Source organism: Odocoileus virginianus, chromosome 4, assembly GCF_023699985.2.
Source record: "Odocoileus virginianus isolate 20LAN1187 ecotype Illinois chromosome 4, Ovbor_1.2, whole genome shotgun sequence".
Taxonomy (NCBI): Eukaryota; Metazoa; Chordata; class Mammalia; order Artiodactyla; family Cervidae; genus Odocoileus; species Odocoileus virginianus.
Window position 1 is genome coordinate 55,918,381 of NC_069677.1, and position 21,621 is coordinate 55,940,001.

Consider the following 21,621-nt stretch of genomic DNA (forward strand, 5'->3'; position numbering starts at 1 on the left):
GGAATCTTTTTGGCTAGTTTAAAACGAATCAGACATCATAATAGTTCACCCATGAATTCTTCAAGATATATCTCTAAAATATCAAGCTACTCTTCCTGCTGCCCTAAATATACTGCGAAGTTGTTCCAATATGTGGAAAATGAGTGATGCTCACAGGTAGCAGATGAAAAATATTGGTATATTCAACCAGTGATGAAAAAGACACAATTTTAGTTACTTTCAATATAGTCCTGAACATAGGATAATTAACAAGGGGTTCTTAATAAGAAAAAAATATATGTGGGTGTAGTGATTTTGAAAGTCATTTCAGAGGATGTTCAAAAATAACCAAAAAATAAACAAATTTAAGAAACCATTTAGCCTAGAGATCAAAACTCCTCAAAGGTATCCAGGAAATAATATAATATGCACCTCACAAATACATTTTTTAAAAGAATAGTAGTAATAATAGTCTTCTATTTTAAAAAGTGACTCACTAAAATAAGTTAAAATAAAATTCCATGAAAAAGGATAGTGAACCTAAGAATTAAAAAATTTTTTTTTATAAATTGTGACCCAATTTTCATTTTCCCTTCAAAATAAAGCACATCACTTGTTATGACTCAAACACCAAATTTCCCAGCAACCATTTCCCATGTGCTATCATCCGGTTCTTAAAGTCAACAGGTAGAAATCCAAGTCCATCACATACATGACCTCTTCTATGGAGCATGAGTCGATTTTTCAACCAGATGTTTTGCCCTCCCTTCCATCTTTATTCTTTCAGAGTAGTAGAAGCGCTCTGGGAATGTCAAATGGCTCACTTTTCAGTGGACACTTGGGTTTTTACTCAAGTTATTTCACTTATTCTGGGGTTTGTCATTTCATAGACATTTGTCTCCCTGTCTTTTTCATCTTTTCTGTGCTCAAAGGTTCTTATTCATCTGTATAATGCCAAAAGTACCTACCACAAAAGTGCATATAAAAGCTACTTAGTGAGTGAGTTTCAAATTGAAGTAGGAAAATACATTCGGACATCATTTTCAGAGTATACTTGCTCTCAGTACAAGTATACTAAAATGGAAAATTTTGCTAAACCTAGCCAGTCAGTAGTACGATACCACGAATGTAGACGCAGGAGCAGACAAGCCACATGGTAAGAACCATGACCGACAAAAGAAGGTAGTGAATACAAAAACTCACCTCTTTCATATGCAGTACTCAGGCAAGCAGCTGAATAATCAACGACCCTACAATGAAACGATCAGCTTGCCGGCTGACACGCGACTTACCAGAGGTATGGGAAAATGGGTTGCATACTGCAGGTGTCGGAGGAGGTCATAATTAGATGGAAAAATCAACTCCCTTGGTTTTTCTCTCTTCAACAGCTTCTCACCGTTAACTGACATTCTTCTGCCCAGAGAAGGGTTGGCATTCTCACAGGACTCTCCAGGCATGGGAGAAAAAATCTAAGTCATGTAAAACAAATGTTGGAGACTGTAAATGAAAGAGCAAAACCAAAGCGCACAACTTCAAACACACAAGACACTCATAATAGCATATCTTTTCCTTATTTAACCACTAGCAAAACAACGAACTGGGTCAATTTCCACAAATTTCATATTCAGATCGGGAGCATCATCCCCCACTCCGAAGATGAGAGAGTGGCAACCACACATACAGGTCAGAAATGTGCACGGCTCCACTCCCCAGAGGACCAGAGACAGAACTAGACTCATAACCAAGTGTCTTCCTCATAGGGCTACATTCCTACAAAAACACATACAAAGAAATAATTCACTTACAAAGCTCATGAACAACAGATGCAAAGGTTTTAGTCTGTACCCCAACCAACATGGGTTTTCATAAAGACTTAGTTACACCCTTAGATCCCTGAGGAAGAACACGTTGTAATTATACCAAGATAAAGTAGAAGAATGTACAACAAGTCCAGAGCCAGGAAAGCTGTTATTTAGAAGTTGAACACACATCCAGCAAACCAACATGGCCTGTCCTGATGAAATGATATTCATGGATTCCTGAGAGATAATGAGCTCTAAACAAAAGAGTCACGATCAGCCACGGAGGATGAAAGTGTTTTATTTATCGGAGGCAGCAATGCAGCCAAAATTGAGGATGAGCTGAAATGAGACAGCTGCGTGAGATGATGAACTGTGGCCTGGGGTGGAATTTATCCCAGAGAAAGACATTCACATCACAAGTGCAGAGGTCATGCCAATACAGAAGGCAAGGGGCAGAAGGAGGAGACAGCTGGGGAGAGAGGTGGGGGGAGGAGGGGTTCATGTCAATAAGAATTTGAAGGTTGAACCTACTGGAAATTCCGAACCAAAGTCAGTTTTAAAGTCATTCTTGTCTACTTCATCAAAAATATTAGTAGTTCCTGAGTCAATGCCCATATGCGCCATAATAGTCTGTTCCTGATAATTGCCAGAGAAAGAAAGTCACATTATAAATTTTGTAGTTCATCAAGAAACTGAAGCTAAAACATAACAGTGACATTAAGTCATCTTTTGTCTCTTTTCCCCTCAGTGTGTTTCTCCTCAATACAAGAAAAAGAAGTTAAGATACACGCTGCTTTACAAAGTCACGTTCTTCGTCCTCATGATAATAAAGGCTTAACTTCGTGCTATTTCAAGGAAAAATTACACAAACTTCCTGACTAAAAACAAACTGACCGTAATTTCCTTCTCAGGGCTATTCCCAGTCACATGCTCACCAACTCACCTTAGTAAGAAAAATCTAAGAGTGTATTTAACATACAAGACACCTTGATGTCCAAAAACAGGAAACAAAAAAGAGAGGGAGACAGAAACATGGAAAAAGCATAAACAGGTAAACTAATTTTATGTTTTACTCCAACTTTTTTACCGTGGACAAATTTAGAAACAAAAGTATTCTTATTAAAAAAGTAATTTTCAAAAATCTTTATGAGTATAAACTATAAATCCACATGTGCAATTTTAAAGGCACGTTTTTAAATTACAAAGATAGCCATTATTGTAAAATATCATAACAGCATATGCTGAAACTCTCACAGGACCAATTCGAGGCTTTATTTTTCAGAAACTATCATAATCTCTAACAATTTTCTATTATTTCCCATCACCAGCTTCATGTTTTTGGCCTTGAAAAGTCCTATAAGTATCTGAAACAACGTCCAAAATATCAGAAAATTGGCAGAAAATGATAAAGTCATATTCACACCATAAAGTAAATTGCTGAAAAGAGCAATTCTACATTTGAAAGATAGATTAAATTTGTAATTAATTGAAATGAAAATATGACGTGTTATGACTAAAACATACGTATAAGAAGAGCAATATAAGTATAAAAGAGCAATATAGGTAATGAGACATTGGGGGAAGACGCTACCTAGAATAACAACAGTCATGATGTCAAGGCCAAAACAAGTCCAAATTTGAGGCTAAACATTAAAGTAAAACTGGAGATTAGAAATACATAGAATTGGAAGCACATAATTCCAATTCACGGAAAAATCTGATGGCCTATCAAATCTTTTCAGTTTCAGCATACCCGAAAGAAAATTCTAGAAGGTATAAATTATAGTCCAAATTTTTTGTGTCAGTGAGAAGCAGCGATAAATGAGCTTTGAAACAAGAGAGCACAACCGGAAAGCCATCCCCCTCCCGCCAACACGTCATCCTCCGAAAGCCGCTCAGATCCGAGGGGCGGCCGCCCCCCAGGACCTACCTCCATCTTCCTGTCGTGCCCCTTTGGGTAATGCTCATCTGGATTCTCCCCTGCTGGCGAGCGCGGGCGCGTGGAGGCGGTGACAGACAGGTCTCCCCGGGAGATGAGCGTGCACATGTAGGCGTCGTGGGAGAAGACGTCGTGCCGGATGAACTCACAGAAGAGCAGCACTAGGTTGACGAACTCCACCTTCTCACACTCGCTGTCTGGGTCCGCTGCGAGGGGATAGAGGGGTCGAGAATTGAGGGTCCCCGACTGAGGGGCGGGGGGCGGAGAACAACGACAATGACTGAGGCTTAGCATGTTCGCTGTTTTTCCTGTTTTCTTTTCTTTTTAATACAGGATTTATTGGAAAATTTGCTACACGGTTCTAGCATTCAGCGCAGAACCAGCACACCAGTTCTGCTCCCACTGTGACTGCGAAACCCTACCCAGCGCTCTAAGCACCACGTCAGAATTAAAGGTATCGTCCCCAGCAGATGAACGGCCATGTATGTCATCCTGTAAACACACAACATCTCAGGTAAGGGGAAGAAAAAAGCAGGGCTAGATTACTCTCCTCTGATTTACTTTTATAACTGTTATGATTCATGATTCATAACTGTCTGTTCTACTTTGAGCGTCTGTATGCTGGGGGGGAGGCGGGTGGTGGGGGTGAGAGTGGTGCACGTTTTCAAAGGAGACTTCACAACAGGACCATAATTCAGATGATATTTGAAAAAAGCCAGGGAGTGGAATCCACTGAAAAGGACAAGGAACAATGCAATAAAAAGGGCCCCAAGATGAAGCTCTGCCATCTTTTAAAAGTCATAAGTAAGCTATTTAACTTAAAACTTTTAGTATCGCAACTGCACTCTCAAACTCTGTATCTGTACCTTTGAGATAAGGTCTAAGATGATTAACCTACTAAGACTAAACCTACAAAGCTCAGGCCCTGGAACCATCACACTCAAACACTGAGAAAGATGAGAGATGGGCCCAGGGAACAATAAACTCAGCGCCCTAAATCTTAAGCCTGTATGTTTGTTCTTGCCCGCCTCCACACTCAATGGTGAGAGTAAACTCTTCAGAAAAGCAGAAGAGCTTTCCCTGACAGAGCAAAAAACAGAATCCAGAGCAAGTCAGGAACAGGAGGAAGAACTTTCCCAAAGAAAGAACAGGAATGGGGATGGGATGAGGGGAGCCAAGACCAAGCATATGTCTCCCCCAGGACACAGGGTACTCTTGAGAGTCCCTTGGACTGCAAGGAGATCCAACCAGTCCATCCTAAAGGAGATCAATCCTGGGTGTTCATTGGAAAGACTGATGTTGAAGCTGAAACTCCAATACTCTGGCCACCTGATGCGAAGAGCTGACTCACTGGAAAAGACCCTGATGCTGGGAGAGATTGAGGGCAGGAGAAGAAGGGGACGACAGAGGAGGAGATGGCTGGATGGTATCACTGACTCAATGGACATGAGTTTGGGTGGACCCCGGGAGTTGGTGATGCACAGGGAGGCCTGGCGTGCTGCGGTTCATGGGGACGCAGAGTCAGATGTGACTGAGCGACTCAACTGAACTAAAGATAAGATACTCCCTGCTGTACTTTGTCACATGAAAACCTCAGAATAAGATTAAGCCAACTGAGCTTACACAAATGATTTTTTTTTTTAAGTTTCCACCCACAGTATAAACCCACTGGTAGTTATTTATTCCCCACCCCCACCCTACTCCCCACCAGCAGTGGAACAATGAAGACACACAAAAAACATGGAACATCAACAACTAAGACAGCACAGACAAGCAGTCAACCATCTTCAAAAACTATTTCCTTACGTCAGAAACCTGCTTATAAGGTACCTTTGTTTTATCTTTGCCCCCTTTCAACACTAGAAGTTAGAAAATCAGAAACTTAGAAAACAGTGAAAGAAGAGAAGTTCATAATCACAATAAATGTAGTGAGCAACACAGGGCCTTAATGTCGCTCTTCTGATAAGAAAGATCTAGAAAGGGAAAATTAATCCCTCAAATACAAGAGAATGAAATGACCTGTTGTTTTAACTATTGAAACTCCAGAAATGTTCGAGTCTTTGAAGATTGTCATAAAAGTATCCACTGAAAATAGGCTACAAAATTTTCTTCAGTAAAATGTGCAGCATATTCAGTGCAAAGTACATTGATAACATTACAGATAAGGGAAAAAAATGATTAGTTCCCAAATAAGGCCACTCCCCTTGTTTAAGATCTGGAAGTAAAGGTCTTTACTTACACAACGATGGGGCCTGTGTATCTAAAAACCTTAGAAGAACATTCTGGAAAACAGGTAAACTAGATCCAGCAAGGGAGGCTGAGGAGATGGACTCCTTCTCATCTAAGACTTCTGATTCACCACATCTCTGAGATTAAAAACAAATAAGCAAAGTTAATTATTGAAGACAAGTACAGTCAAAATGGGTCAAGAAATATGTTGGTTTTTCATTAACGCATTCTTCAATAAAACATGCAAAATTGAGATTTCTATACTTATTTGAAGACCATGCATCATAAGTGAATATAATTTCTGAAAGTTAAGGGAAAGTGAAAGAGAGTGGAAAGTCGCTCAGTCGTGTCCAACCCTTTGAGACCCCATCCATGGACTATACAGAACATGGAATTCTCCAGGCCAGAATACTAGAGTGGGTGACCTTTCCCTTCTCCAGGGGATCTTTCCAACCCAGGGATCGAACCCAGGTCTTCTGCATTGTAGACAGATTCATTACCAACTGAACAATCAGGGAAGCAACTGCCCCAAAATAACTCTGTAAACAATTTCAAAGAACTCCTGTGAAAAACATTATCTGCGTGAATTATAAACACTACACAGCACGGTATAAATAACCACTGAACGCGTAACACAGTACAATGCAATAAACGACACATTACTCCTGTAAAACCACAAAAATATAAACTGAGGCTGTCTTCACTTGTCAATAGTTCATTTTAACGGCAGCCCTCCAAGAAATATTTGGGCATGTGTTATTGAGTTTGACTGTTCTGTGCTTGCTTTTGTCAGGCAGTGAATTTACGAGTATGTTGGGAAGTAGTGGGTCAAATGTTCCTCGAACAAGATTCTTTCCCTCATCACACTTCACCAATTAGCTTTCTCAGAACCTCCCGGAATCTCCACAGTTCAGGGAACAAACACATCTAGAGAAGCTGTTTAACTTCTACAATCTTAAGGTCAGAACTTACTAGAAGACCAGCAAAGGAACAGTTTAGAAGCAATCAGAACCTCATTTTCTATTCTTTTTGCTATTCCTTTGTTTCTTCCCATTTTCATTATCCATTTTAGCATTAAAACAGTATTATACTAGATATGATTTCTTCAATCCATCCTCTTTATAAGGGTCAAATTTTGAATATGGCGTTTAATAGAAATCAATTATCTTAAACATCTCTAAAAGAATACATTTTTAGGGATGGATACATTTATACCTATTAAAATCATAGTCATCTTTGTGTGAACCTCTTCTGAATATGACTGTGTGTGTGTGTATTCTGGGACACACACAGAGGGAAGGGAAGACAGAATAAAAATTATCCAGTAGGAGCAATGAAATTTGAGGAATCAACTTTAGTTACTAAAGTTTAACTACTGCATTTCTCTTTAGAATATAGTCCATTCATAAATATGTAGAAAAAAGCAATGAAACGCTTTTCTTAATTTGGCCATTGTAAAAGGGCCTATGTGGTTTATACCTTAGCGTCAATATCTTTAAGCCCCAATTACAACAACATGACCCTCTGTATTTGGTGAAAGGCGCTTTCCCAACAAAAGGAGATGTCTATGAAAATATTCTTCCTATTTCGTTTTTGTTAATACTGTTGTAAGAAGCAGGTGTATCATCAGCAATGCAACACTGCACGTGGTGAGCAAAGCCCCTGTTGGCAAGCTTACACTCACAGGCACTAAAAAAGAAGGCAATGAGGACTGCAGACCAGGACAGCCTGAGGAGGACAGACCAAGGGGCAGGTGCCGTTAAGCCTAGATGAGGTGGCGGGGAAGGAGTCTCCCGAGGAGGTGACACGTGTTGAGCCAGGAATGCTAGACAAGGAAGTGACACCTCCTAAAACGGGAACGGCCGTGTGAAAGGGGGAACAGAACGTGTCACCCAGAGGGGACAACAGGAGCAAAGGCCCCCAGAGGAACGTGAGTGTGGTGTGGACAGGAAGGCCAGGGCGGCTGGAGCCACGAGCGACCCACGGGAGCGGGGGGCGTGGTGGGAAGGGCAGCTGGGCGGCTCAGGCGAGGCTCTGGGCGTCTTGAGAAGGAGCCACCAGCTGTTTCAGGAAGAGGACAATGCATCCGTTTCCACTGTGAAAAGTCGGCTCTGGAGGCTGCGGGGCGGGTGCTGGGGAGTGGGGGAGAGACGGAGGCAGGAGGCCCCCCAGTCTCCCAGCTGAGAGGCCTTCTCCTCCCCAGAAGGGAAGAAAGGAAGGCTAATTCTGACGCTCTCCTTCAGCAAATCTGTACTGACGACGTTAGCTTTACTGGTTCCTTTCTGATCGACGGCAGAGGCTTTAACCGCTCTCTCTGGGGCCAGAACACGGTCTCAAAAATGAACACAAATTGGCATCTGTAATCTCACAGTTACAATGGCCTCAAAAAAGTATTTCTATATTGACTAAACACACGTGTGCACATCTACATAAAAGGTGTATAACACCAAACGTACAGATATATATGTATGTGTGCATGTTTTAACCTCACAGAGGGAGATTTCCATTCTAAGTCAGATTTTGAAGTTTTATTTCAAATTAGTCCAGAATATAAATTACAGGCTTCATCAGCTTAGAGGGGTCAGGCTACGAAGTCCTTATGTGAATTTGTACATTCTTCCTTTTCTCTTTTAAAAAGAAAAAAAGAGCACAATGAAAAGTAAGAAGCAGAATCCCGTTCAGAGCAGTATCAGTAATAAGAAGCAGCAAGAAGGCCAAGCCTACCTCCGCCTCGATGTCCGCCTGTCTCTTCTCCAGGAGTTTCGCCACAGCCATCGCCCTGTGCTTGCCCGACCGCTTACAGCTCACGGCCCACTCACAGAGAAGGGTCACCACAGCTTCATCGTTGGGGGCGACCTAAGGACCAAGAGAAATTGGTACCAGCCGTGTCCCATGAAGCATCCACCTGATGGATGAGCCTTAGGATGCAGGCAGCAGAATATTTAAACTGTTGAAGCGCTCTTCTATCTTATTACAGTCATTTCAGAAAGTGTTCCCAGATCTATTTCAATTGGGGTATAAAGAGTAAAACTTCAGTCACAAGGACGGAAATCACTTAGAACAGCTGAGTCTGTGTCAATTCCAAGAGAATTAAGAGTTTCCTTGTATATGCCTTCACTTGCACAGACCATAACCCAGCCCCATCAAGCCTCCAGAAGTCAAAGAAGCAGAAAGGGAAACTGACTACTGAATATCAAAAACACACATAAACCCATGGCTGATTCATATCAATGTATGGCAAAAACCACTACAATATTGTAATTAGCCTCCAACTAAAATAAGTAAAAAATAGAAATAATAATAATTTAAAAAAACACAAATAAATATAAACCTCAAAAAAATTTTAAAAAAAGAACAGCTGGTGCAAAGCCCACGTACCAGCTTCACTCCCCTGCTGACCCCTTCGGGCCCTTACTCACACAGCCCAAATCAACACATAACCCCAACAAGCCAGGAGAGTGAGTCGCCCAGTCCAAGGAGGAACTGCAAGGAACAAACTGGAGGGGGGGGCTGGGACGAGGATCAAAACCTGCTGCCTTGGAAACAACAATGGGCACAGAAAGGAGCCAGAGTCGCAAGCAGACCCAGTTAACAAAAGCTGGGAGCCCAGACCCGTACAGGGCCCAGCACTGCAGCCAGAACGGCCGCTGTAACTGCTGGGGCCTAGACGTGAGGCCACAGACCAAGGACGAGAGGCGTCAGGGCGCAGGGCCCCAAGTGACGGCTCCAGGGGGCGCGGTGGGGGTCGCTTACAGCAAGAAGGGGGGCTGTCCTTCCGGGCAATCTCACCTTCCTTGTGGAGCATCTATGCCTCCAGACACAGAACATCAACTGCACATTTTTAACATTCATCCAGTGGCATAAACACTATGCCGAAAGGGCCAGACAATCACAGTACTAGCATTTATATGTTGTGTGAGAAGTTCTTAACTTTTCAGAATTCGTAAGTTCAATTAAGACTATGACAGCTATGAGCACAGGCCCAAGAAAAACATACATATACACACATATACTTTAGCGCAACATTTCAGATGGCTTGTGGACTCTGAGAAGACGTTCAAGAATAATCCCAGGATAAGAACCCCTAATCAGCTTTTAGGTACCTGCAGACAATTCAGGCCCTAAAAATCAGTTTATTCCAAGATTTTTACTCTTCCTATCCTAAATTCAGTCAAGTTCTTTATCTTAAAACAAAGAAATGTTAAGTTATCTAGGGCAGATATCTCAAAAAGAGCTCTGAATCTATTAATGTAAAACAAGAGAAATATTTCAAAGTATAAAACTGAACATAACATTTTTAAAAAGAATGCAAATTGGGTGGAGTGCCTTCCTGGATTCAATCTAATCTCAGGAAAAGCAAAAATATAAATGTAAATGCAGTGATGCACTGCACGCTTAGCTTTATAATATTGAAAATAAAAAAACTTACTTTAAAAATAAAGCCAACAGTTTTAAATAAATTCGTCAGCAATGTGCATCATGTCTACATTTACAAAGTTTTTTATTTTCCCTCTGCATCAAACAAAATGAAAATGTGCTACCAAAGAATAACTGACTCACTCAACTTAAGTAACAGGCTCTGCTTGACCTGGAAATGCATAGAAGAGAAATTATAAAGGAAAAGACTTCTTTTTAACATATATAGAAACCACTGGTTTGGGGCAGGAATATGCTAGAAAATCAGTCTTAAGTAAAAGAGAATTCATTTCTAAGAACACTTATTAAGCACCCAGGATATGCTAGTCTTTGAGGAAATCAAAATTTTAAAGATCTGGCCCTTGTTCTCAAAAAGTTTAACCTCTAGAGGGAAAAGCAGAAAAGGGAACTCACTGTAGAGCAGTAAACTGCTCTGAAGGTGGGGGCAGGAAGTGACCGAGGCCAGGCGCCTGCGCTTCTATGTCGCATGGGCAACCGAGCCCAGGCCTCCCGCACCGCGGGCAGGTTCTGTACCAGCTGAGCCACCAGGGGAGCCCAAGAATGAGGGAGTGGGTAGCCTATCCCTTCTCCAGCGGATCTTCTCAACCAAGGAACTGAACCCAGGTCTCCCGCATCGCAGGCGGATTCTTTACCAGCTAAGCCACAAGGGAAGCCCAAGAATGCGGGAGTGGGTAGCCTATCCCTTCTCCAGCGGATCTTCTCAACCCAGGAACTGAACCCAGGTCTCCGGCATCGCAGGTGGATTTTTTTTTTACCAGCTGAGCTACCAGGGAAGCCCCTCATAGGCAATGAGCATCCATCTATGCTAGTTTATAGACACCAAGATACAAACATGAAGAAACAGGCCTGCAGTCTACTCACTGCAGCGAGTGGCCTGAAAACATAATCATTAGGAATTAAGAAAATCAGGGAGAAACGCTGCTAAAAGATGAGGTTTAAAATATAAAATTTTAATCAGTTTGTGCCCATAAAAAGTTATACATCTCAAAATCTATTTTACCAATAAGTATTTTCCAACACTGGACAGATTCCAAAAAGTCCACTCCTTTCTGAATATCAAACAGCCTGCCAAAGGGTGCCACTCTTTCCTTAGGATGTTGGAGTGGAGGAATAAGAGGCAGGCTCAGTAGGTGCCAATTTTAAAAGAAACAGTAAGACATTAAAAAAGTTTAATGACTTAGAAGAAGATCATATTGGAAAATCAGGTGATATTATACCAACCTGCAGAGAAAGCAAACTATCTCTGCAATATGAATAATTACATATATATTTATATATTTGAGTCATAAAGCATTTTGTTCTTTACTACTGAAAAATTGTTATAACATGAATTTTTAAAATTTAGCATTACTTTCCAAGGTAACTTCCCATTCAAACATCCTCCTACCCCCATATTTACAGAAAATTTTGATTTACATTTTAAGTGGTTTTAGCAAGAGGTCTTTTCTAGATTCTGCTTATCAAAAATAAGGAGGAGCTCCTGCTTATTTGACTCTGAACACCAGCCCCAGGGTACACCCCACCAGACATGTTCAATAGGCATACAGACAGATACCCATCACCCCCAGCCCCAGCAATGCTCTGCTCTAAAGAATTTTTAGAAAATTATTAGAGGACGGCTTCAATTTGCCTGCCTGATGCTATATTACAAGTTAATTTGAGTAATTGTCAATAGAACATCATGACTTCAAATAGGGGAAGTTGAAATGCATTTTTATCCTGTAAACAAATGTCTAAAAATATGAAGCACCTCTTCTTTAAAACAATCAATAAGTCAAATGAAATTTAATAAATACTATTTTAAAACAAAATAACTTCAAGGCAAAAATTTGAGTTAATTTAGCAGCTAAGATAAGAACTAAACCTGTGTTCAATGATATGGCACCTAAGTACGACAGTCATACATGTATATAAATAATTTGGATGCATTAAAAAAAAATAAAAATCATCTCAGAAAGCCAAAAACATTTAACAGAAGCAGAGAGAAAAGATGGAAGGAAATCATTAGTTGTTCGTTTCAGAAAGTGGTTTTCAAGAAAAGGCTTGAGGAATAGTTAAATTTCAAAACCGAGATGAATAGGGGTGGTCCAAGGGTCAGGACTCTGTGCTTTCACTGATGGGACCCAGTTTCAGGTTCAATCCCTTGTTGGGGAACTAGAATTCCGTAAGTCCAGTGGCAAGCCAAAAAAAAAAAAAAAGAGAGAGAGGGAGAGAGAAGGAAAAAAATGGAATTTAAAAAACTGAGAAGAACAAAAGGAGAAATAAGTATATGGTAGGCAGAATAATCCTCCACCCTAAAGATGTGCATGTCCTAAGCTCAGGATGTGTGAGTTTGTTACTGTAAATGAAAAAAAGGGATTGTGTAATAGCTGTGATTGAGATAAGAGCCTAGGAAGAGGGGATTCCCCCAGAAGATGTGGGCGGGCCCAAGGTAATCACAGGGGAGCTTTTAAAGGAAACTGGAAAGCAGGAGAGTCAGTTAGACATGCGACCACGGAAACAGGACTCAGAGGCAGGGAGAGATGTGAAGGGGCCACTTTGTTGATTCTGCAGATGGAGCAAGGTGACACAAAAAAGGAATGTCGGTGATCTCTAGAGCCTGGAAAACAGAAGGAAACGATTTCTCCCAAAAGCCCGTGTAAAGAACACAAGACGGCGGACCCCTTGACGAGAGCCCAGTGAGATCATAATCGAGATCCCCTTGTGGCTCAGCTGGTAAAGAATCCACCTGCAATGCAAGAGACCTGGGTCGGGAAGATCCCCTGGAGAAAGGGGAGGCTACCCACTCCAGTGTTCTGGCCTGCAGAATTCCACGGACTGTACAGTCCATGGGGTCACGAAGAGTCGGACACGACTGAGCTACTAACACTTTCTTTCAAGATCTTAACCTCCAGAACCACAAAAGGGTAAATTTGTGCTGTTTTAAGCCACTAGACATTTGATAACTTGTTACAGCAGCGGCACTGGGGTGAACACTGGGGTGCGTGTTTTTTCCAATTATGTTTTTCTCTGGATGATCTTATTCGCAAAGCAGAAATAGAGACAGAGACACAGAGAACAAACATAACGAACACCAAGGGGACTGGGTGAATTGAGAGGCTAGCACTGACTTGTACACAGAGTGCTGACACTATGTATAAAATAGATCAACTAATGAGGATCTACTCAAAGCACAGAGAAATCTATGCAAAGTGATGCTCTGTGGTGACTGAAATGGGACAGACACCCAGAAAGCAGAGCACAGTTGCTCACTTTGCTGTACGGTAGAAACACTCATTGTAAAGCGACTGTAAGTTCTTTTTTTTTTAAAGTAATGTGGAGCTTCGAAGAATCACAGGGGCAGAGGACTGCTGGTTAAATGGCAATTATAGGAAGGCTACAACAAACAAAATTACAAACCTAAGAGAAAGAGTTCAATGATAACTCACCAAAGAGAACCCCAGAATAGGTAGTAGCCTCACTAATTCATTTACTTACTAACTCATCAATAAATACGTATTGCCACCAGGACTTCTAGGCACCAGACACATACAGTCTCATGTATTACTTTGTACAAATAAAAACTGGTTATTTTCTCTTTGGACTTAATTTCTACTATAAAACAAGAGTCTTTAAAATGTTCATATTATTTGCTGCAATCAATCTCAAGAATACAGCCCAAGGAAATTATCTTAAAGTAAAAACTTTTGAGACTTCCAGACAACCATGAAGCATGATACCAAGACACTCCCCCCCTCCCAGCTCCCAAAATTGACCAACTTTCCCTCCAGAGTTTGCAAGAGGCACCTAATGGATCAGATCAGAGAAAGGCCCACACAGAGCACTCAGGGGTCAGAGCACCTGCTCTCAGCAGAGGAACTAGCGGAACTTTTGTGATGGCTGCTGTGTTTTTATTTTTCTGCGGCAAAGAGCAATATTTCAATATCTACGCAAAGATGCATAAATAGGAAAGGCAGACAAGACAGGCTTGCAGCGGAACACAGGAAAGGGGAAGTCAGAGGTACACGACTACTACAAAGCTCACATCCTCCCAAGAAGGGAAGTTCTCAACCTCAGACGAGGTGTCAGCTCGGCCCACCCACCATTCTCCCCGTTGTCTGGGATCAGCACTCCTGCTTCTTCTGGGGGTACTGTTCCTTCTCCTGCCCCAAGTGGTTCAAGGAACGGGTTATTAATTGGAGTGCCCCACCCTCTCGTCTTCAGTGTGACGTTCTGGATTTGGGTCTTTGATGGGCAGTGAAGACTTGGGGCAATTCTTTCAACACAAGGGAAAAAAAAAATCACTCTACCAGGGACTTACTACATGCACTGCTCTCTGCTCAGTCTTGTGAAACATTCTGGAGGATAAAAGGCCTCAGCACAGTTCAGTTCAGTCTCCCAGTCACGTCCAACTCCTTGTGGCCCCATAGACTACAGCACACCAGGCCTCCTTGTCCATCACCAACTCCCAGAGTTTACTCAAACTCATGTCCATTGAGTCGGTGATGCCATCCAACCATCTCATCCTCTGTCATCCCCTTCTCCTCCCACCTTCACTCTTTCCCAGCATCAGCGTCTTTCAAATGAGACAGTTCTTCACATCAGGTGGCCAAAAGTATTGGAGTTACAGCTTCATCATCAGTCCTTCCAATGAATATTCAGGACTAATCTCCTTTAGGATGGACTGGTTAGATCTCCTTGCTGTCCAAGGGACTCTCAAGAGTCTTCTCCAACACCACAGTTCAAAAGCATCAATTCTTTGGCACTGAGCTTTCTTTATCATCCAACTCTCACATTCATACACGACTACTGGAAAAACCATACCTTTGAACTAGTGTCTACGTTGGTCATGACTTTTCTTCCAAGGAGTAATCATCGTTTCATTTCATGGATTTAGTCACCATCTGCAGTGATTTTGGAGCCCTAAAAATAAAATCTGTCACTGTTTCCACTCTTTCCCCATCAATTTCCCATGAAGTGATGGGACCAGATGCCATGATCTTAGTTTTCTGAATGTTGAGTCTTAAGCCAACTTTTTCACTCTCCTCTCACTTTCATCAGGAATCTCTCTAGTTCCTCTTTGCTTTCTGCCTTGAGGGTGGTGTCATCTGCACATCTGAGGTTTTCCCTACTTGTTTCAATCGAGTCCAGCTCTTTTCAGCCCCATGGATTGTAGCCAACCAGGCTCCTCTGTTCATGGAATTCTCCAGGCAAGAATACTAGAGTGGGTTGCCATGCCCTCCTCCAGGGGATCTTCCCAACCCAGAGATCGAACCTGCATCTCTTCTGTCTCCTGCATTGGTAGACAGATTCTATACCACTGAAGTCACCAGAGAAGCCCAATAAACTACTGGGTTGGCCAAAAACATCATTTGGGTTCTTCCATCACACCGTAAGTAGAACAACTCTGTGTTAAAAGAACCTGGAAGGTCATCTCGACCCGCCCCCAGGTGCACGATGGCTCTGAGCTTCTCTGGGCTCTCCCACCCACACTCTTGGTGCTTCCAGCATCACAGTATTCTGTTGCCCTGGGCAAAAATATTTATTTCCATGTGATAAGTGAAAAGTGAAAGTGAAGTTGCTCAGTCATGTCTGACTCTTCGCGACCCCATGGACTGCAGCCTACCAGGCTCCTCCGTCCATGGGATTTTCCAGGCAAGAGCACTGGAGTGGGTTGCCACTGTCTTCTCCGAACCTATCACTACACACAGGCAAGCAGGATACACCAGACCGGGAGAGAGACACGGAGAAAATGAGCCCTGACTCACAAAGTCACAGTCGGAGAAAGAGCACCGAACTACGGGGGCGAGAGGCCTTTCCTGGCGGCTCAGTGGTGAAGACCCCACCTGCTGATGCAGGAGATGTGGGTTCAATCCCTGGGTCAGGAAGATCCCTTCAAGAAGTAAATGGCAACCAACCCCAGTACTCTTGCCTAGGAAATCCCAGGGACAGAGAAGCCTGGTGGGCTACAGTCCACGGGTAGCGAGAGAGTCAGACACGACTTACTAAACCACCACCCAGGGTCAAGAATGTGGGACCTAGCCCTGATACCAATTAAAACATGACCATGGCAAAAGAATATTAACAACTGTAACCTCCCAACCACAGTGATAGCAGTAGTAATGACTGAACACATTTACTCAGCAGACACTGGGTGTTTTTCAGACAGCATTTCAATCTTAAAAACAAACTCTGAAGGAGGTGTTGCAATTCCTATTTTACTGATGAGAAAGCCAAGGTTGAGATCAAAAGTAGCAGAACTGGGGACCTAATTCTGCTGCTCCCATCAAGGGTGAGCCTAGATCAGTGGAAGCACAAGGAGCATCATGTTCACAAGGAAATCTCCCAAGGGGCTCACATGCACCCCAGGAAGCCTGCCTCCCAGCCCGCTCCACTGTTCCAGCCCTGACCTCCATCTCTCTAGGGACGAGTCAGTCCTCTAATGTAACCGACATGCAGAAACTAAAACCACAGGAATGAATTACCGAAGATTTCATTCCTTCTCTAACACATGCTAGATGAGATGATTGTACAAGGCAGGGATCTGTCTTTTCCGTTTTCAGTATCTTCTGCAGCCCCTGGCACACAGCAGATTCAATAGGTATTGTTAATCAAAGAGTAAAAGCAAGGCAGGCTTCCCTGGCAGCTCAGATGGTAAAGAATGTGCCTGCAGTGCCGGAGGCCTGGGTTCAATCCCTGGGTTGGAAAGATCTCCCGGAGAAGGGAATGGCGACCGACACTCCAGTAGTCTTGCTGGAGAATTCCATGGATGTAGGAGCCTGGCGGGCTACAGTCCAAAGGGTCGCAGAGTCAGGCAAGCAATATGTTATATGAAACCAAGGATAAAAACAAGGTGGACTGGGCAGGGTGGGGTGAGTGGGGTTTATGTTTTGTTCCCCTCCCCTGACAAACACATGCAATTACTTAATATGAAAAAATAACTGATTCACTCTAACAGTTGCTTAAGTGTAAGACACTAGAAACACTCCCATTCCTAACTTAATGAGTCAAGGATGCTGGCCACAAAACCATCACCATCATTCTAAAAGACTGAACCAATGGAAAGAAACATAAATACTTGAATGGATACAACAAGATTACTACAATGTGCATAAAATGATTATCCCCCCTCCCACCAACCCAGAGAACTGGAAAACATCATGAATAGAAGAAAATAAACAACAAAAAAAAGTGATGAATATTAAGCAGTCATGAGAAGGAAAAAAAAAAAGCAACCCTATACTTTGTAGAAAGTAATCCCATTTATGTCCCCCTAACCTACTGTAGTTAACTGCTCATATACAAGTACATAAATGTAAAGCAAAGTATCCAAAGGATATGGACCAATACACACGGCTGTTTCAGCTTCTGTATGTAACAAGTATTCGTTACACAGTCTGCTCTGCTCTGATACTTTCACAACAACCCTATGATTGTTGAGTAAACCAAGGCCAAAGGTTAAGTAACTTGCTAAATGTCTTAAAGATGCTATTAATAGGTCACAGACCTAAGAGTCAAATCTAAGCTATCTGTCTCCACGGTGGGGACACATGCCAAAATGCCCCGGTTTTGGGCAGATGAGTGGGAGAAGGATCCGAGCTGTGGGCTGAAAGGGACTTCTGGATATCAAGAATGTCTTCATGTATTATCTGTCTAGAAATCACAAGAAGAAATAACTTCCATAAAGAAAACAAATGAGAGAGGATGGACCCAAAATCCCAAAATCAGTAAGATCCTTACCCAACTGAATGCAGAGTTCCAAAGAAGAGCAAAGAGAAATAAGAAAACCTTCTCACGTGAACAATGAAAAGAAATACAGGAAAACGATAAAATGGGAAAGACTAGAGATCCCTTCAAGAAGACTGGAGATACCAAGGGAACATTTCATGTAAGGACAGGGACGATAAAGAACAGAAACGGATAAGGACGTAACAGAAGCAGAAGAGATTAAAGAGAGGTGGCAAGTATACACAGAAGGAAGTATACAGGAAAGGTCTTCATAACCCCGATAACCACAGTGGTGGCCACGCACCCAGAGCCAGACATCCTGGAGTGTGAAGTCAAGTGGGCCTGAGGAAGCATCACTACCAACAAAGCTAGTGGGGGTGACAGAATTCTAACTCTATTCCAAATTCTAAGAGAGGCTGCTGTTAAAAGTGATGCACTCAGTATGTCAGCAAATTTGGAAAACTCCACAGCGGCCACAGGATGGGAAAAGGTCAGTTTTCATTCCAATCCAAACGAAACACAATACCAAAGAATGTTCAAACTACTGTACAATTTTGCTCATTTCACATGCTAGCAAAGTAATGCTCAAAATCCTTTAAGCTAGGCTTCAACAGTACATAAACCGAGAAATTCCAGATGTACAAGCTGGATTTACAAAAGGCAGAAAAACCAGGGCTCAAAGTGCCAACATCCACTGGATCATAGAGAAAGCAAGAGAATTCCAGAAAAACATTTCTGCTTTATTAACTACGCTAAAGCCTTTGACTGTGTGAATCACAACAACCTGTGGAAAATTCATTAAAAAAGAGATGGCACTACCAGACCACTTTACCTGCCTTCTGAGAAACCTGTATGCAAGTCAAGAAGCAACAGTTAGAACCAGACATGGAACACCAGATTGGTTCAAAATTGGAAAAGGAGTATGTCAAGGCCATATGTTGTCACCCTGCTTATTTAACTTACATGCAGAGTACATCATGGAAAATGCCAATGGATGAAGCACAAGCTGGAATTAAGACTGCTGGGAGAAATATCAACAGCTGAAGGTATGCAGAGGATATCACTCTAATGGCAGAAAGTGAAGAGGAAGTAAAGAGCCTCTTGATGAGGGTGAAAGAGGAGAGTGAAAAGCTGGCTTAAAACTCATCACTCAAAAAACGAAGATCATGGCATCTGGTCCCATCACTTCATGGCAACTAGATGGATAAAAGGTGGAAACAGTGACAGATTTTATTTTCTTGGTCTCCAAAATCACTACGGACAGTGACTGCAGCCATGAAATTAAATGACAGCTGTTCCTTGGAAGAAAAGCTATGACAAACCTAGACAGCATATTAAAAAGCAGAGACAATACTTTGCCAACAAAGGTCTGTACAGTCAAAGCTATGGTTTTTCCAGTGGTCGTGTATGGTTGTGAGAGTTGGACCATAAAGAAGGCTGAGCACCAAAGAATTGATGCTTTTGAACTAAACTGATGCTAAAGAAGACTCTTGAGAGTCCCTTGGACAGCAAGGAGATCAAACCTGTCAATCCTAAAGAAAATCAATTCTGAATATTCATTGAAAGGACTGATGCTGAAGCTCCAATCTGATGCAAAGAGCTAACTCATTGGAAAAGACTTTGATGCTGGGAAAGATTGAGGGTAACAGAAGAAGGGGACAACAGAGGATTAGATGGTTGGATAGCATCACCGAATCAAATGGACATGAGTCTGAGCAAGCTCTGGGAGATGGCGAAGGACAGGGAAGCCTGGCGTGTTGCAGTCCATGGGGTCACAGAGAGTCAAACATGACGTAGCAGCTGAACAACAAGATCCTTCAACTACCAGCATTGTCCATCTGGCCTCATAAGCACGGGACCCAATCCTAGGGGCAAAACACTAAAATTTAGGAACTTCCCTGGTGGTCTAGTGGTTAAGAATCCACCTGCCAATGTAAGGGACACAGGTTCGATCCCTCGTCCCACAGCCGCAGGGCAACTAAGCCCATGCACCGCAACCGCCAAGGTCCAGAGAACCCAGAGCCCAAGTCCTGCCACAAGAGAAGCCGCCACCACGAGAAGCTCACACGCCCCAACGAGGGAACAGCCCCTGCTCATCAAATTGAGAAAAAGCCGGTACAGAGCCATGAAGACCTGGTGCAGCCATAAATACGTACACTAAAATCATCATTAATTTTGCTGCAGCCATCATCATTAATGGCGTTACCTACGTCTGTAATAAAGACACTCCAAAGGCAAAGAGAGATTCTCGTCATAAGGGGGACTTGATACATTTTTTTCTTTCCTAGGAGAGGGTGGACACAGACTAAATAGGTTAAGTTTAATTCATTTCTTATTCAATCACTCAATAATCTAATAATCTCTAGAAACTAACCACAGGTCTATCCTTTAACAAAAAAGGAAAAAACTGGCAACTACATCTGAGAAGCAGGCTTCCTTTAGTAATTACAAGGTACCTGGTAAGACTATTTTAAAACAAACAAACAAAAAAAACCTCTTAATATACTACATTATAAAACAGTACCATAAAAAGGATAGGAAAAATCAATGACTCATTACTGTAAGCAACAGCAAACAAAAAGCACTTGAGATCAGATACTGAACAAAGCTCTTTAGTATCTTTTTAATCTGAGACTAAAAGGGCATGTTTATAAATGTAATTAATCACTCTTAGTCACATTAAACAAAATGGTCATCTCTGGACAAAAACATCATTCACATTACAGCACCAATAAATAATATGGTACGTAATGATAATAACACATAATGATGGAGATCCGGATGAATTTCAAGAGTTACACGAGGTAAAAACTGGTCTCAACTGCTAACAGAACATAAGCCTGTTGTACACAGTCACAAGTAGAATTCCTAAGAGAATCACCATACACTCAGATTATCAACCACACACTCAGAAGATGTATTATTTAAATGTAAGTAGTATTCATTTTTTAAAAAATCTTTCTGTATCTGAGCATTTCCATATGTACACTTCCAAAAGATATTTGGGACAGCTGATTTTTGAGCAGAAAAAGTAGCTTTTCTTGGTTTCACATCCTTAGAATCAGTGTTTGTCCTGTGACATCTAAGAAAAACAACATACACCACAAAAGCAAAAAAAGACTTCCCTTTGTTTTCTTTCAAGCAGCAGTTAAAAATAGTACTACTCCAAATTCTGAGAAGACAGGAGGGAGATAAGAAAATTAAAACAATTGTTCTGAGTATTTAAGTCAACTGTCATTAACTTGCACTCTTCCAAAAAAATAATTTCCTATCCCTCAGTTAAATCATCATTATTTAAATAATAAAATGAATAAAGAAAACAGTTTTTGGAAATACAAAATTACACAGTAACAGCAGTCATAGCAGTCATTTGAGATCCATTAGAATCACAAAGTAAATCACTCCAGGTCCTTGAAAAGTGCCACATCTCTCAAACTGAAAATAATTGAAACAGGAGGCTTTTTCCAAAAGTTGTCACCATATGGTACAACAAACTCTACTGCTTGCCTCTTATGATGAATGAAAGAA

The 21,621-nt window shown here is 41.8% G+C and overlaps 1 protein-coding gene across 9 annotated transcripts in view; it reads right to left on the reverse strand.

The window, feature by feature from the left end:
• Nucleotides 1-21,621, reverse strand: part of MED12L (mediator complex subunit 12L) — a 340,418-nt gene that overhangs the window by 229,764 nt on the left and 89,033 nt on the right. For 6 of the 9 annotated variants that reach the window (XM_070466576.1, XM_070466582.1, XM_070466581.1 and 3 more), the window contains exons 11-15: nucleotides 8,674-8,805; nucleotides 5,960-6,086; nucleotides 3,712-3,926; nucleotides 2,313-2,417; nucleotides 1,272-1,448 (exon numbers count right to left, since the gene is read on the reverse strand). In XM_070466576.1, coding sequence (XP_070322677.1) covers nucleotides 1,272-1,448; nucleotides 2,313-2,417; nucleotides 3,712-3,926; nucleotides 5,960-6,086; nucleotides 8,674-8,805 — 756 coding nt within the window. The remainder of the gene's footprint in view (nucleotides 1-1,271; nucleotides 1,449-2,312; nucleotides 2,418-3,711; nucleotides 3,927-5,959; nucleotides 6,087-8,673; nucleotides 8,806-21,621) is intronic. The other 3 variants (XM_020886558.2, XM_070466578.1, XM_070466580.1) reach the window with 2 other exon arrangements.